Source organism: Helicoverpa armigera, chromosome 23 (assembly GCF_030705265.1).
Source record: "Helicoverpa armigera isolate CAAS_96S chromosome 23, ASM3070526v1, whole genome shotgun sequence".
NCBI lineage: Eukaryota > Metazoa > Arthropoda > Insecta > Lepidoptera > Noctuidae > Helicoverpa > Helicoverpa armigera.
The window spans coordinates 6,486,586-6,504,495 of NC_087142.1; the positions used below are offsets into that span (position 1 = coordinate 6,486,586).

Sequence of the window (17,910 nt, forward strand, 5' to 3'; positions counted from 1 at the left end):
AAATATAAGTATCAAAAAATATTACATAGAAAATTATTATTAACTAAGTCTCGTTCCTTGGCCTGAGTACAAGGATCCGTATTTATTATAATTTGAAATCACGTGTTTTTCATTTATCATTTCCTACATGGTGTTATTACATCCGAAGCTGTAAAAAAGTTATAATATTTTATGTGCGTAATAAATTCTAAAACAAATATGACTTCATTTACCCGTACCTACTAGCACCCGAACTAGCAAGTTGAGAAATGTACAAAGTCCACTACAAAAGATTATGACGTATTACAATGATAGCATCATTTTTAGGTAAGTTCTTTATTCTCAACATACTCTACTTTGATATGTAGGTATAAATAAGTATTAAACATAATATTTCATTGATGAAAAATACGATTATTTATGGTTTTTTTCAGGCATTGTCATATTTTTAATAGCATCGGTAGAACCTCATAGCGAGGCTATGAAAGTAAGTACAGATTTATTACTTTTTATTACTCTACACCATAATTATATTGTAAGCATATCTCAATATAACACTTTTGAAGAAATATGATGGTACTTAATTCTATTGGTTTAATCCAACCTTCCTTCATTACCTTATAAAAGCAGCGCCTAATATAAATAAAAGAAAAACATTTAAGTCTGCAAATTGCTTCACAAAGGCCACGATGTCCCAAAACCTTAATTGTCGGATAACATTAACCAGTAATTCCATTCAAGAATATTTAAACAACTATAGTGGTTTATACTTAACTAGCAGTTAAGTATAAACCACTATAGTTGTCAATGAACTATGAACTTTATTTTTCTCCTAAAAACTGTATCAGTGACCTTCTTACTGGCACGACTCCATTTATTAGTCTCGTCTGGCCAGCATTTATCCAAATGAATTGGCTTGGGCTTCCAGAATGACCAAATATAGCTGTGTTTTTGTAAATTATGTGGAGCAACTGTCATAACACCATCTAAAGTCTACTTCTAGATAATTCTTATTAGTTTTAAATATTAAAACATTAAATACTACGAAGAGGTTTGTAAAGAGAGGAGACTTTGTAATTTCGCATCAATTTTATATAACATAGACGAAGTACCATTTGATTTAACTGTCCCAAAAAAGCCAGAACATCAAACCGCAGAAACTTCTAAGAAAAGTATAAGTTTATTCTTATCAACATTAGTCTTTTAACAATTTCGTAGCCGTTTATAGCTAAAAACCATAAACTGCATTCAAGAAACTATATTATTTAGAGACACAACCATTACTCAGTTAGATCCAACATATTTTATCAGAGCAGCTTCGATAACCAATTCCCTATTTTCGTATTTTGTATCATCAAAGGACAACTCATGTATACGACATTTCGTAAATAAATAACGTGTTCCCACTTTGCGTGCAATATTCATTGGTTTCTCTCCCTGTTTTTCATTCGGTCTTTTACATTTGTCCCAAACATAACCTCTTTTCTTTAGAGAAATTTTTCCATCCCCAAATTCCCCCTTTTGCATGCCAGATAACGGTACTATCAAATGACCGCTATGAAGCTGATAATATAATTATAATGATGTAGAAAATATAAAGTTAACATCAGCTTTTAGGTAAAAGCCTTTATAGTCAAATTACAATCACACTGTAACCATTATGGTAATGCGAAAACCTAATTAGGATCCAAAACATACCACTACTTCAGTTAAATAATCTAGTTAAACATACCAATTTTTTTATTTGTCTTTTTAATTTACTTACATATGTAGGTACATTAGACAATATACTCGTATTACAAATTAAGTCTACATATTTCTATTATTAGCTCGTAAAAGTGTTACTACAAAACAAAACATTGTTTTTTCTTCTAGAACGAAGAAGAGTGCAAAGTAGCAGACTTGTGTGTGCACGACAAAGTGCCGATGTGTGCCATCGACTCGTGCGGAGAGATGAGGACCTTCATAGACACCTGTGACATGCATGAGTTCAACTGTGATAGCAAGAAAGGTACGTATCTTTTCCAATATACGTAGTAACTAGTAATTTGTGCCAATATTAAAATTAATGTCATAGTAACTAACGAAATCCAACAGTCAGGTTCCTTCAATTTAAACAATTTATTTGGATGACAGCTAAAGAAGAGAAAAGCGAGTCCCCGAAAATCGTCAAATTACATACCTACCTACCTTTAGGTATTACACTTAGTTTAGGTTAACCACATAAAGTTGACTGGCCATAGCAATGGTCTATCTAGCTATTTGACTGATGAAAATAAAAACAACCAACACTATTCATTGCCTTTCAGATTTTAAGCAGAGGCCGATCCACGAGTGCTGGGTGACATGCAAGCGAGGGCGTTCCTTCAAGAAACCAGAATACAGAACAGACTGTAATCTTAATCCCAAATCTAGATCGTAGTGCTTTGTAATAAAATCCTTAAAAAAATCATTGACTTTATTTACCTCCAGACCGTAGCTACAACTCCGTACCCGAATAATAATATGACACTCCTAAATAAAGTAGCTTTCAATTGGCAGAATTTTCAAAATCTGTGTAAGGTCCAGCGATAACTACATAACAAACTCATAATTCACAATCTTAAGCACAACGTGTGTGTAACAATTAACAAATCAAATAATGCTTATGCAAAAATATACATATGTTTTTTCATCATAAAGCAGAAAAACACTGTCGTCTTGGGTATTTTTGAGCTTTTTCATATTTTTTTCAGATTGCCTCTTATTATATAGTTGCTAGTATGTCACATGGAGAGACCATTGCCCAGCAATATTACCATGGGCCAATGATAATTGCACAAGATTTTGCTATTCAGCATAAATCCAGTCTAATAAGAACTCGAACGATTTTACGAATATTGCGTTTGAAACCTACTCAGCACTTAAAATAAAACACCCTTATCATCTTCATAAGAGGATATAAAACATAGAGACTGAATATGTGAAAGCTTTAACTTTAAACCATATAAAACTGAAACTATCTTTATTTGAACGTCAACTATTTCAATCGGATAAAACTATAAACTTTTACAAACATTTAACTACCATTTCTATAGCTCTATAAAATGTTCAAAACTTTTATTTAAAATATTCACAGAATTTCATTTTCATGTTTTTGATTTGGAACTAGTAAACAATTTTTCAACATTCATGGTCTATGTGTATAAAATGATTTTTCGTGAAAGGTGAAAAACGAGGATGTTTAGAACTATTTTAGCTTGTTGGATAGTTGTTTTGAGTTTAATTAGAGGTATATCTGCTCATGTGGAACAAGCAAAGGTGGGTACTTCTATTATTTGATAGATAAATATATTCGAAATAGATAGATATATTCTTTATTGTGCACACCAAAAAATCAACAATAACAAACAAACATTTTGAAGTCGGTGACACAATGGGTGTCATATTAGGATACTTTATCTACCTTTCCTTATATGACACCCAGTCATAGTCAGTTACTTTCAGACAAGTTAAAAAGATAGTGTCAAATTACTTTGTTCAAAAAATTAATAGGAAGTGTTAGTTAGATGGCTTACTATTGCTGGCCAATTTCTCAATAATTAAGAGCTTCACAACGTAAATAACATCAATACTTATTTATTTAACAATTAACAGTTTGACTCCTGATTGAGATTTTGTTTTTCAGTTAGAAGAAGAATGCAAGATAGCTGACATCTGTCGTCACGATCAGGTGCCGGTCTGTGGCATCGACTCGTGCGGGGAGATGAGGACTTTTATCGATACTTGTGATATGCACGAGTTTAACTGTGATAGCAAGAAAGGTAAGATTATCAAATACATGCTTGTACAAATCAAAAATATTTCTTACTTATCACAAAAAGTAACTTTGCCAATTTGTCTGTGCGTGATTTGGTACACATACCTATAGTTTAAAGCCTGAAAAAGGTTACATGAACTTTTTAAACGGGCGCGGATTCTCACAGTAGGTAAATAGCTGGAACAGCCAATAGCAACTTGGTTTTGTTTTCAAAATTGTCTCTAGTGATCAATCACAAACATGTTAGTGGTTTTGATATATAGTTCATCTTTGTATGAGAGGTCATGTGAAAAGTCAGATTGACCCCTTATGTGCTACAATATTTTCTTCGTAAATCCTACCATAACCATCAAATATTCGACACTGAAATGACATACACAACAAAAATACTCCACTTTAGTCCATAAAACTGCAACATTACATGCAACATGCATAAAACACAAAATCTAGAACATTCTAACAGAGAGAGGACAAAAAACTAATACCTAAGTAGATTGGAGCTATTTTCAGCATTTGCTGACGTACGAAACCAGACAGGGCAACAAACTCCCCATCGTTCACAAATCCCAGTATTTTCTATAATGAAAGAAACTGCCTTTATTTAAGACCCTATTCATGTGAAGTTTTATTTTTGCCTAATCTGGGTATTTTTGAACGTGACTCCCTAATCTGAAGAAGTTATAGATCTGTTTGTTTAAGGTAACTGCTTTCTGAAATGGTTGAAGTTTGGAAACAGCATAGCTGATAAGCGTCGGCTGGCTGCGTTGACAATACCCAATCGATACCCAAATCCTAACTATATGCATCGAATAGAGCATCTAACTCCGTCTAAAATAAATATAAGTTTACACTACTATTTTACTTGTACTCAAATATCTACTCAGTAACTTTATTGCGTACCGTAATGTGTAGATCCTGATGTAAACATTTCTTCGTAAAGTCTCGTTCTCCAAGACTTTTTATTATTTCAAGAATATTGACGTAATTAGTTCCTCAGCACGTGATTGCGTAAAGGAAATACTTAGCTCAGATTAGTTTCCAAAACCAATAATAGAATCTTAAGACTATTTACTAACCCTAGCTTGCTTTTCTCGCAAAGATATTAGCTTCAATTCAGGCACGTTTTTACACCACCAATATAAGTAGACCCCTGGCTAAATGGCACACAGAAGTAGATCTGAACCTCTTCAAGGTCACTCTTAAGTGGTAGGTGACGCTCAAACTAGACAGTCACCCAATACTATTGTTTTAGCGAAACCGAGGCCTCATATACGAGAGAATATGTAGATCTATATATGTAAGAGTGGGCCCACACGATATAGACTTTAAGTTTGTACATATATCTGTACAAAATATTGGTGGATACAGACTCTTTTGTACAAATATTTGTACAAACTTAAAGTCTACGTAAAAATCTGAAATGTGAGTAAAAATATGATGACAAGATATTTATGCAGACTTATCATTGGCTCAGACTTCATACAGATTTTTGTATACCACGTATTCGTTGAGCAGACAAAATTCTATGAAAGTCTATGTGAAGTTGGTATCGTGTGGACCCACCATAATACGTACCAAACGTTCAAAAATACGGCGAATTTTCGTATCTGTTTGATGTAGGAATTTAACCCTTCAAAGGGAATTCGGCGAACTTCTGATCATAGATGTTCTTGTTTCATATTTGATCTTGATGTAAATTGAAGAGTTTTACTCTTTATTTTTGTGGAAAATTAAAAAGCTGTTAGTTAATATTAGTTTTTGTGTAAAAATTTAAAATAAAATATAACTCCTAATTAAAAACAGACTTTCTACCAAATTATCACATAGCTGAAGTAATCTTATATATCGTACTAAAATAACCCTACAGGAAGACGTGAAAACAGTTTTTTTGTTAATTTGCATATTTTGCAAGAATAATTATTTCTGTGACCGCACACACACGGAATCGAAACGTTACGTTTGCTTAAATTGCGTTACTTTTTAGTTATATAGGTAGGTATTCATTGAGTAATACGAGGTAATACTATGTAATATGTATGTTATTCAAAGTGAATACTTAATTATTTGCTAACTGTGTCTTCACTGATTTTCAAATGTTTTTTTACGTTAGGGACTGGTTATATAGAAAAATTTAAAGAAATAACAACCAGTTGGAATTTTAAAGTGCCTAATATTCAGGTGGATAATGTAATAATGTTATTTTTTCTTCAGATTTCTCCCAAAAACCAACGCACGAATGCTGGGTCACCTGCAAACGAGGAAGAAGCTTCAAGAAACCCCTCTACAATGCCGATTGCAACTCTGTCTACAAGAACTAAAAAAACTACAAAATCTTTATCAAAAACATTTTTTTTAATATCAACATTTCTAATATTTACAAAAATATATTGAACAATAACTTACTAAGAGTACTTATTGTTCGAGATCACAGATTTATCATTGACATTCTTACACTATCTTATTACTATTAAAGCCGATAGGCTAAACCGGTTTACCTTATGCAATCATAATATTATTTACATAAATTAATCATAGGAATATAATTAAGTTGTTTATAAATAAACATGTTAAACATACTTAAAGTATTCTAGTATTTTGTGACTTAGAATATCTTAGTACTAAAACATTGATATGCAAAAGTAAAACTGTCTACTTTAAATTACAAGGTGACGACAGCTTAAATAAAATTTACATTACGTTGTACTATGACATTAAAACTGATATGAATAAAAAAACTATTTACAAAAACCCATTCATTCATACTTACACAATCTTAGTGCTATTTATTTCTACATATAGTTGAACACTCAAATTATAAAAGTAAAATATTACTTATAAGTACTTCTGGTGTTAAAATTACAGCTACAGATTTGAGTACGTATGCTTAACAATTTTCTATCTTAATGCCTATCCAAAAAGCCGGCATTCTTCACAATATGATAGATGCTCTCACGAGGGATCTTCTCCGCTTCCCTCTCAACAACCTGCATCTCCTTATTAGTGAACCAGGACTCCTTGGCCAAACCTGCAGCGATGTGAGGATTGTCATAAAAGTCCCTGGACTTCAACAGTCCTCGGGGAAGCTGGGCTTCGCTGGCAGCATTCAGTTCCACAGCAGGATGCGGGTGGACAGCAGCCGGACCTGACACGTACTCCACTCCAATAGGCTGAAGAGGCTGGGCGAAGAATAGACCGGGTCTAGCATACGCCATCCCGAAGATACAAGCGACGATAATGAGGTATTTCATTTTGTTCTGAAATCAAATGAAATATGTTTATAGAAACTGGTATTGCAAAGAAATAAGGAAATGATATTTTGGTTGTGTGCCAACGTTTTGAAAGTTGCTGTAATAATGTCAAGTATTTAATACTAGGAATTGGCGAATAAATCAAATTATGGATGCAATCAATAAGTTCAATTGACGAAACAACCGGAATGCTACAAACATATTATTATTTAGAAACTGGTATCGAAACTATCCATGCTAGTTATCGAAGAAATAAAGAAATATACCAAATAAATAGTTAAAAAACATAATCAATAAATTAAATATAAGCTTTAAAAGATAAAACGTAATCACTTTCGTAATAACAAATTGCGGAAAACCAGCCTGCCTTATGACGACGGTCTAATTTAAGAGACCCTACATGCCTTTTTTTTATCGACGTAAAATCATCAAATGACCCCTCCCGCTGTGGGTTAGCAGCGGTGAGGGAGTGTCAGACTCTTACTGACTAAAATCGTCGTGTTCCGTCATAGGCCTTTTATGTACCAGGGCCGCGGTATCTCTTTCGAACAACCCGCAGCCCCGGCAGGCCTTGGCCCTGCTGGGCCCCGCTGGGGTTGCTGACGTCTCTTTGAGGAGCGCGTGGAACAACGCGCGCCGTCGACACGGGTCTGTCGTCTAGGAAGACAGAGGGACGATGAGCCACCCGAACTCACCGCCCACAGACCCACGCCTACGGTGGCCGGGAGTCATCTCGCGACACCCGGCGCCCATGGTGTCTACCTGGTCCAGCGCGGCGGCCGGGATGAGAGGTGCGAACTCTCTGGCGTTCCGCCTCCTCCTTCTCGAGCATGACCGCTTCGCAGAAGGAGGCGACGGCATCCCATTCCCTCTCGCCCCGGACCATGGCCTGAACCAGGGCCGGACGCGAGGTCGCCGCCGCCCAAAGCCTCGACGAGGACCCGGCGGTGCCCTTCCCATGCGGGGCACACCTGGACTGTGTGGTCCACCGTGTCCTCGGGGCTGTCCGCACAATGGTGACACCGGGCGCCTCCTCACGACCGATGCGGTGCAGGTACCTCCCGAAACAACCGTGTCCGGTGAGGACCTGCGTCATGCGGTACGTGAGGGCGCCGTGACTCCTCCCGAGCCACTCCTCAAAGGGGACTTACCGCCACGATGGTGGCGTGCCCTGCACTGGGTTGCGATAGTCGCTCCCTCCAGGCCACCATGAGATCGCGCCGGAGCTCCGCCCGCTGCGCGACAACTTGCCGCGGCAACGGGGTTTCTCCCCGGCGCTGAGCCTCCTCGCGCCAGTCGTACAGGCGCAAGAAGACCCTCGCCTCCAGATCCCACGGTGGCAGTCCAGCGAGTAGGCCAGCTGCTTCGCGGGAGATCGTGCGGTACCCCCGGATTAGCCTAATGGCTATCACCCTTTGGGGCACGTTCAGGTAGTGCACAGCCCGCGGCCGTGCCGAACGTGCCCATACCGGGGCCCCGTAAAGGGCCATGGACCGCATGACCCCCGCGTAGAGTTTACGGCAGGGGGCGTTTGGGCCTCCCAGGTTGGGCAGGAGCCGCTTGAATGCAGCACCTGCCTTCTCCAGTTTGGGGCCCAAACGTCGGAAGTGCTCGACGAAGCTCCACCGGCCGTCGAGGACGAGTCCCAGGTGACCCTACATGCCTAAGTTTAAGTTTGAAATAGACCTGACACCGATAAGACATCGGTGACATATTCTATTCCGCCCTAAAATAGGTATTACTAAAGCTACCAACAACTTAATGGGATGATCAATACAGCCAAAGCCGTAATAAACTACTAGTAAAATAAACACGAGCAAATGAGCGTGGGCGGTTATCCTAAAGTTGGACAAGTAAATTATTCAGCTCAACTTAGCTGATAACTTCTGAAAGCTCTATTAGAGCCCCCGCAGACCACAGACTTTTTATCGGCCGATAGTTTAGTCGGGTTGGCCTGCTAGTACGCACACCGAGCCAACTAAACAGTTTAGTCGGTGATGAGTGCGCAAACTATCCAACAGTCTGCCGACTATTTGCTAGTTTCTAACCAACTGGTGAAAAGAGTGGTCGCACCGCACAATGAAAATAAATAAAACATTGCATAGAAATGTTATTATTAGTCTCATACACCGGAGAAGGAAAATTAAAAAGAGAGCCCGAGAGTATTGGGTGCATCCTATCTTTAGTGATAGATTATTAAATGGAAAATTTTACACTATGCATTCCAAATTAGTCGATTATTAAAGTGCAGGGTGTTTTTCGACTTCCTCGATCAAAGTTACGATCGAAGATTCCGAAATAAGTGACTGAGAATTGGGCGACGCCATTTTACAAAACACGCGCGACCGACCATTCGCTGTCAAAGCTCGGAGCGAACTGAACTATCGGCTTAGTCGGCCGACTAAAAAAACGTTATGTGTGCGCGTGTGGTAGGGAGCCAATACTGATTATACGGTCGGCCGATAGTTTGCCGATAGTTTAGTTTGAATTGAATCGGGAGGCCCATCAAACTTGTTTATCGGCCGATACCAAATCGTCATAGTGTGCGCACTTGCTAACATCTGCGTACTGATTAAGAGCCCGACCAAACTATCGGCCGATAAAAAGTCTGTGGTCTGCGGGGGCTCTTAGTCACCCCGAATTAGACTTGAATAATATTCAGAATTTCTACTATGGAAATATATAGTTTTATTATTGTTGTTGAAAGGTTAAGTTCTTTAATTCGACCTCGTTACGTTAAGCTTACCAATAATAAGGAAGCCAATAGAGCTCGTATGTTATGCAAAACAGAAATGGACCAAAATGCCACGCAATGCCACCAATACGGCTATCAAGGAAATTACTGGGGTAAGTGCACTCAATAGTCCAACTATGAGTAAAACAGAGTCCTATAACGATCACGTTCAGAACCTTACTTCATACAAAAAAAAACTTTTCACGTTGTGAAAATATAACAGTCACTATATTTTTAAAATTCAAAAAAGGAATGTAATCACGGCAACCAAACGCAATCCAAATTCAAAAACGCACGCACACAACACAACGACGCACACAAACACACTTACAAGTTACACGGTCAGAGAATGAGCGCATGCGCGAGCGATACTGCGCGCGGGCACTCGAGACGACGAATATATAGAGGTAGCTCAGCTTGTAACCTTCTGAGCGCTTCCGGGACGAAGCTTGGGAATGAACGAGTATCATTGACAAGGATTTTGATTATATTACAACTGTTACTAGTAGATGCGGATCAAATGTTTTTTTTTTATGTGCTAGGGCTGTCACTTGTCAAATGTCATTACCCTTTATACTATTTAAGCAAAGTAAATAATTGGAGTATATCATAAATGTGCTAAGATTTCAACTCGTCAAAACCTAGATTATTATGCATATCAACACAGACGTCAGATTATGTAGGACCAAAGTGTGCAAAAATCCTAGATCCATTAAAATCTGCAAATAAAGTAAATGCTCCATACCTTATTTACTTTAAAGACAGCTCCAAAGCTGTAACATGTAAACAAACATATTCCAGCTACAAAATGTACTTTCCCAAATACAAACAACCCTGTAGAAAGTTCGAGAAACACGTATTAGAGCCACATAATGCAAACTAACAACACCACTGTAGGACGATAATAGACCCGATGGTTGGGTGACAGTTTATTTTCAAGTACCTAGATCGAGAATCCAATCAAACACCAGCACTTATTTAAAATTAAGCAAAATATTGTAAAATTATGATTTATTTATTTAAATTCTTTAGCTGTGGTGATACTGGACGGATACTCGGTTTTTGTAGCTAATGTTTGCACTGACATGCAACTCCATACTGATTTGTAGACCTATCAACGCTTAATTCTTTTATTAACTTTTCTTCTTTGTTAACATTATTTTAATAAGATGGGTACTACAACGACACAAGTTAAAGAAGAGAAAAGCTATGCCGCATAGTGAGCTATCAAACTATCGGCCGACAAAAAGTTATCCGTGTGCACAAGTTCTTAAAGTATTAAGGCTTACAAAAGAGTGATATGAGTCGAGCTTTGTACAAGATGAGTTAACAAATGTGCAGAGACGTATATTAACCGCTCTGTTTGCTTTAACCATTGTTCCTTTGTTTGTTGGCAACTGTATTTCATCAAAACTTAAATAAGTTTTCTGTTACATTGTATTTGGTAATACTGTAGGTGTGTTTTTCTAAGTTTCCCATTTTGTTAGGTGAAGAAAGATTTGCTAAGTGATTGTTGATGTTTGTGTGTAATATTTATGTTATACTTTAGATTTGGATTTGTTTACATAAGATCAATACGTCTTATAACATGCATTTGCATTGTACATGTGAAGCCATATCTGTGCATCTTTCTATCATTCAGACCAGAAGTTAGAACATCATCATCGACAAGCAATTCAATAATAAATAAACACAATACCTGACTATTTCACACAATATCAAAAAACAAACATAAGTACTTACTTAAACATCGGAAACAATCACTTATTCCAATATAATTTGAATAATACATATATAAATAGGTGCTCAGTATTATCTTCTTACTTATTTAGAATGTAATAAATACCTACCTATATCTTGCGATGTAACCAGTCATCAAAGTATTGATTCCCTTTCTAGCCGCTGCGTCCTTCATACAACCCTTCTATACAAAACCAGATAATTTAACAGCTTATAAATCAAGTAAAATAACATTAAAGCCCAAGTTTACCAACTATATAAACGTCAGATTTCATAAAACAACTGTTTAATATGAATTTTTACGTACAATTTTAATAAAAGTCATGGTGACCTAGTGGGTAAAGAACCAACCTCTCAAGTATGAGGGCGTGGGTTCGATTCCAGATCAGGCAAGTATCAATGCAACATCTAAGACACCAATGACTGTGTTTCGGATGGCACGTTAAACTGTAGGTCCCGGCTGTCATTGTACATTAACAGTAAGTCTGACACCAGTCTAACCAAGTTGTATTGGGTTGCCCGGGTAACTGAGTTGTGGAGGTCAGATGGGCAGTCGCTCCTTATGAAGCGCTGGTACTCAACTGAATCCGGTTAAACTGGAAGCCGACCCCAACATAGTTTTGAAAAGGCTCGGGAGATGATGATGACGTACAATTTTAGAAGTAAACGGTTGTTTTAAGAAAAAACGGGCGTTTTTTGTCGGTGAACTTAAGCCTAAATGAACTGCAATCCGTAAAAGTAAATCGAGAGCAATTATAACCGGTTTTATAAGTCCAAGGTTTCAATTATTTTTGTACTTTATAATATATTCAAAAACAACATATTAATCCAGGAAGAGACGCGATACTTGTCTTGCCATGTATGTGATTGAAATATGTTTCTATAAATGCGTCAAGTATCTGCATATTTCTGTGTGCTAAATATAAGAGGTTCTCCTAGGGTAGGTACATGTGAGAGGATCTAAGTTGTTTCAGTTTTTACCTGGTTGATGTCTGGACCTTGGCGACATTTCGAGAAATCCTCTCAATATTGTTCATGCGCCTCAGGACACAGGCTTCTTCTCATAAAGCAAGGTGCATAGGCGATTTCAGACTTAAAAGTCCAGGTTTCCTCAAGATTTCCTTCACCTTTTCTCAGTCACTCCAAAAAAGTACATAGTATTTATAACTTTACATGTATGAAAAAAGTTACAATGATAATTCTCTGACCTGGTATCGGCCCGCATACTAGCACTTGAAAGGCAAGAAGTGCTTTAACCACTAGACCACCACAACTTCTCTTTGTTACATTCCATGTTTGTTTTATTTCATGTTCCATGTATACAGTGTAACTAGCAAAATGTAGAACTATAACCTCTGTCACATGACATATCTCTAAACAGTCATGACAATAATGACACTAGATAATCCTTTTTTCTATGCTTCAACAAAAATAGGACTCAACAGTCTTCTCATCGAGATTTGTTAACCTCCTTCAATAACAAAAGATCTCTTAGACCAATTCAATTGTTCATTACATAATATGTACTTAAATTATTATGCCGGCGCCATTATGTTAAGTACCATTATGTTTAAGTACTTGTGTGTTATTTATGGATCTAAGAAAAGTTAACTAGCAGGAGATGTCAAAGGAATGAAGATACGATTCGTACTCGTGTTTATATGTGTGCGTAAAGTTTATGCTTGTGTTTGTCAATATTGTCGATTGCGTGCGTAATGATGTGATCAAAAATGCATGATTGAGCTATCACTGTTTTTTTTCCTTGCCTTACCCGCCTCCAGTATAATAGTAGACTTTTTCGCATAAAGGTTGGTGCTCATAGCGATTCCAGTGGGTTATGTGCTCTAAGGCATGTATCATCTTATCCTCGACATTAATACGGTATCACGTGAGAAATCTCAGCGTTACGTAATAAGGCTTTTAATCCAATTTGTAACAACAAACGCGTAGAATATTAAGTATAAGACATTTAATACCTAAATGAGCGATTGTATTTACCAGTCGCACAAGGTTTTGGGAAAAATATTTTGAATTGTAAAGTTAAGGTTAAAAAGTGCAGTGGTATTGTGTAAAAAATGAATAATAAATGAACAAAAGAGATAAGAAATCAAAAGCTAAAAAACCTGGAAGTGCTTGTAACGAAGTTGCAGAGTATCCGAAATAGCTAGTGCGGCCCCCGTACAAAGGGTTCTAGAAAGAAAATGTAACCTAGCTCCTTCAAAATAATGGCCTGTTGTCTAAACACGATGATTACAAACTTAAAACTCAGTAAATTGTCCACAAAACACTATTATAATTGACCCATCTTCACAAATGCAAGTTTATTGCCCAATACTAAGATTGTTTATTCAAATGACAAGGTTGGTGGCTCGCCTTGCGAAATGTTTTGAAATAAATAGCGTCATGTGATCGTCTGTTGTATTCTACCGGTCAAGTCCGAGGTTAAAACGTAGACAGTTAATTTAATTTATGTAACGGTAATATTAGTAATAGATATTGTAAATGTGATAGTTTGTGGGTTTGTGTGTTTGGATGTACATTCCTTACGCTTAGATTATGCAGGATGTCCAAAAGTAGAGATAAAAAATAATGTTTTAAGACTGAAAGTTGATAATGATGATGATGAACAGAGCCAGATTCACTAAGGGTAACTCTCTAGCGAAGCTTGAAGTATTAACGAAGAACTTTTGCTTTAATGAAGTACTTTTTAAAATCACAAAACCTCAACCTAGGTAACCAAGTTCGCCTAACAAAGATGTAGCCAAAGATACTAAACGCCAAAACGAGGGCTGATAAAGATTTTTACCCAACTTGGAGCTCGTAAAGTTGCACCAAGAATGACGTCACAACTACAGGGTGCGATTTGGCAGAATGCCCGCTGTTACACACCTGTAGATAACTTGAAACCTTGCCATGAATCGAAGAGCCAAGAGCCCAGCTGCAAGCGCAGACACTTCGAAATTGGAATCATTTATTTTATATTTTTTTTTGTTTTCGATGCCATTAGAGCTAACATTGATGTATTAGCTACTGAATCACTTTTCTAAGTAAGAAAGAAAAAAACATTTATTTGCATGGAACCTAGAAAGTACCAGTTTTATAGTGGTTGATAGTTCAAGCTATATTAGATGGATATATATTGTGCCTTATTTGGCATACATATATTTGATACACATATATTTACATATATACATATATTTTATACATATATTTACATGGATATATTTGATATCTTAATTTTTTTTATTACACTAATAGTAGTATTTTAACTATAGATGCTTATTATCTACTTATTAATTAACTTTTTGAAATTAACGTACCTACATACATTCTGATTTCAATACAATAAAGCATTCATTGCAGTTTTATACTAGGTAAATTATACAGACAGAGGTGTTTGAATCATTTAATGAAAATCTGTATCAAAGAGCAATTTCTCAAGGCCATAGTCCCTGACATAACGCTAAAATAGTCGGAATTATTAATATCATTCTGCTTCGAAGTATTAAGGATGAACCTTGAAATAGCAAATAATTAAGACGAATATTAAGTGGCTTCCGAATTTTGATTCCACATCAATACTATTTACCACTGTAAATATTATTACATTGGAGCAACATTCAAATTGATACCTCACTGACATTTTTTTGCCTTCTTTTTTTGTTGACTCAATGCATCCCAATCCATCACTTTATCGACACAGGAATGCCTTTCAATATCCCGATGAAGGTGTTTTATTCGTTCAATTTTGGACACACATAAGGCTTCTACGCTATATTGCAGCTGTAACCATCTTACCAGCTTTAATATTAGGGTCAGTAGGGCAAATAACCGAGGCTGACAAGACTATTAAAACCCAAGTTCGATTAAAAATATAATACTCTAGAATCCGCTAGATAATTACAAAGACGCTGGGTTTATTACCGAAGGCCGCAGAGACTGAGCCCACGACCTAATCCTGTTAGTGCTGGTAAATGCACTATAGACTGCTCTACTACCTATACTGTCGTCGACTTGTGACGTTGTGTCTTCATAATTATTGATTGCTGCTTATTCTTTGATGGAGGATTCTGTTTGTTTATGCTATACGTAGGTTTGAAAATAGTGCAATAACGCACCCCCCTTTGATGTCAATTCAAAAGGTCACGAAACATTTCGATAGAAATGTTTATTATTCAACCTCCTTTCATTAAAATTAAACTTGTAGCATGTCAAATCGCCGTGCTTTTAATTAAATGCACGCAAAATCGGTAAAGATGCAGAATTTCATATACTAGAACAAAGACATGTACATTGTACATGGCGGGTTGGCGGGTATTGCGGGTCAGAGCTGTGTACAATTTTAAAACCATGTAACAACTCACTGTTTACCTATGTAAGGCCACAATAAAGAATATTTGTATTTGTATAGATACTGAAGTGCATCTTTCATAATTACTTGATTTTCGAAAATAAGCTCTATCGTAGAACTTTTTCTTTATCTTCACAAACACACATACAAAACCTATCACCTACTACGTTACGCCCAAAGCCTTCAACAGACAATCAAGCTGAGAATTAGCACCAGGTCGCCTTCCGGCATCGCCTAGGGCTCCATTCATTTCCGCGCCGCTTCCGATAAATACGATCTATATCCGTACCCTATTCTTGGTGTGACAGACTATTAATAGATCTCTGATAGAACTGTTTGATTGCTATTGTGATTTTCTAGTAATGTCTCTGAATGATTGTAAGGTGACAATTTGATTATAGGAAGCTATAATCATATTTTAATATAAGGTAAACTAAAATTATGACTAAACTATTTCAATATTTACATCAATTAAATTCTTCTTTTGGAATTAACATTTCTATTTGAGAAATCTCAAATGAATTGTGTGACAAATGCCCTTCAGAAACGTTAACAATCTTCTTTTGTAAACATTTACCAAATAATAATCTTCAGTAGCTTAAATAGCAATGCAAGCAAAACATATTTAAACCCGTTATATATTTTTACTCGTAAATGCTATTTAAGTGCACCGTATGACCTTCAGACCTCCCACGCAACACCTACCGGTCCTTAAAATAGGATTCATGATAATATTATATACCTCTGCAGTGCTCTCTGCGATGATATAATTACTGGCAACGAGTGGGTTTCAATTAGTGTTCGAAGATACCTGGTCAACAAAGTTATCTGAAGTCCTATTTTATGACCACACCACACCATGAACTGAATAAAAATTCCTGAATTTGTCGTTAAAATATTACTCAACGAGTTTACCCTAATTCACGAAGTCACATCTCGTGAATGCAATTTTAATGCTCACTGACTCACGAACTCATTTATGTCGAATGTTTTGTGCTGTCAAAGATGGTCTTAAGTTACGCTACCTACGAAGAAGTTACCGCTCCCCTGGTACACAAAAGGCTCCAGAAGGAAAATGGTGGGTTTGAGTTAATAGGACTCTGACATTCCCACAAGCTGCACCCGCAGGGGGAATCTTTTGATGATATCCTCCTGCAAAAATTACGCCACCATTATTCTAGGTTTAAATCTGTAAGTTTGTCACTTTGCACCCACACCCAAAAAAAAGATACGCTCACTTAATCATAACCAAAATCCATTTTGAATGTTCTGTGCTATCATTTTTGTTCCTAAAGCACGCTATCTTAGTCCTAAAAGACCTAATAACAATGAATCCAATCAGGCACAGTTTATTATCTGAGCGCGTGGCTTGCCTTCACCGCCGCCATTTCCGTCCGCCCGGGGCTTCCGTCGCCATAATTACTTATATCCGCATTTACTGTTCTGAACTTATTGGCGTTTCAATTTACAACTGGGCTTGTGGAATTGCTTTAGGTTTTTCGAAATTGCTTTTTGAGGTAAATGGGAATTGTGGTTGTTTCTATGTAGATGACATTTTAGTAGGTAGGTATCTACTTAATTTAATATAAGGGAAAACCTTTTAGACACTCCGTTATCCTGTACTGAGGACCCCAAAATAGCACTGAAATCACATAAATACTTTCGAACTCACCGTAAAAAATAAAAACAAACAACTCAGCAACAAAGTAAAAACAGCTTTCAATTGAAGACCTTTTAAGGCTAAAAAAGCTCCCTTCCATTGAGTCCAACTTCATATTTATTCCTATTACACAAGTCCAAGCATTCCAAAATAGAATTCTATAAAAGTGCTCTGAAATTTTCCGTTTACGTAACAATGCTCTGCACGGTGGTAAATTTGCGAGGCGGGGCAGTGCCCAGTGGTATGAATGCAGGTCAAACGATGCACAGCTGTGGACATTAATATGTATGTGTTGCGAGATATCACGCTTTTTGTTGGTTGGGGGTTATGTGTAGTTTTTGATATCTTTCGAGATTTTGAGCAAATTCTGTTTTTGTGCAAATTGTTTTCTAATGCATT

The 17,910-nt window shown here is 36.8% G+C and overlaps 2 protein-coding genes across 3 annotated transcripts; one reads left to right on the forward strand and one right to left on the reverse strand.

Moving 5' to 3' along the window:
- Positions 1–178: 178 nt before the first annotated feature.
- On the forward strand, positions 179–2,417 carry LOC110376269 (uncharacterized). Its single transcript, XM_021334677.3, has 4 exons — positions 179–306; positions 414–466; positions 1,855–1,990; positions 2,289–2,417. Exons 1-4 carry the CDS (start codon positions 288–290, stop codon positions 2,399–2,401), a joined length of 321 nt encoding a protein of 106 aa, XP_021190352.1. The 5' UTR covers positions 179–287; the 3' UTR covers positions 2,402–2,417.
- Positions 2,418–6,663: 4,246 nt separating this feature from the next.
- On the reverse strand, positions 6,664–10,204 carry LOC110376249 (uncharacterized). 2 transcript variants are annotated; one of them, XM_021334657.3, is made up of 2 exons: positions 10,092–10,204; positions 6,664–7,032 (listed from the first exon to the last, which is right to left on the reverse strand). In XM_021334657.3, exon 2 carries the CDS (start codon positions 7,024–7,026, stop codon positions 6,679–6,681), a length of 348 nt encoding a protein of 115 aa, XP_021190332.1. In that variant the 5' UTR covers positions 7,027–7,032; positions 10,092–10,204; the 3' UTR covers positions 6,664–6,678. The 2 variants fall into 2 exon arrangements, with proteins under 2 accessions (XP_021190332.1, XP_063896925.1); XM_064040855.1 differs by lacking the exon at positions 10,092–10,204 and adding an exon at positions 9,773–9,791.
- Positions 10,205–17,910: the final 7,706 nt, after the last annotated feature.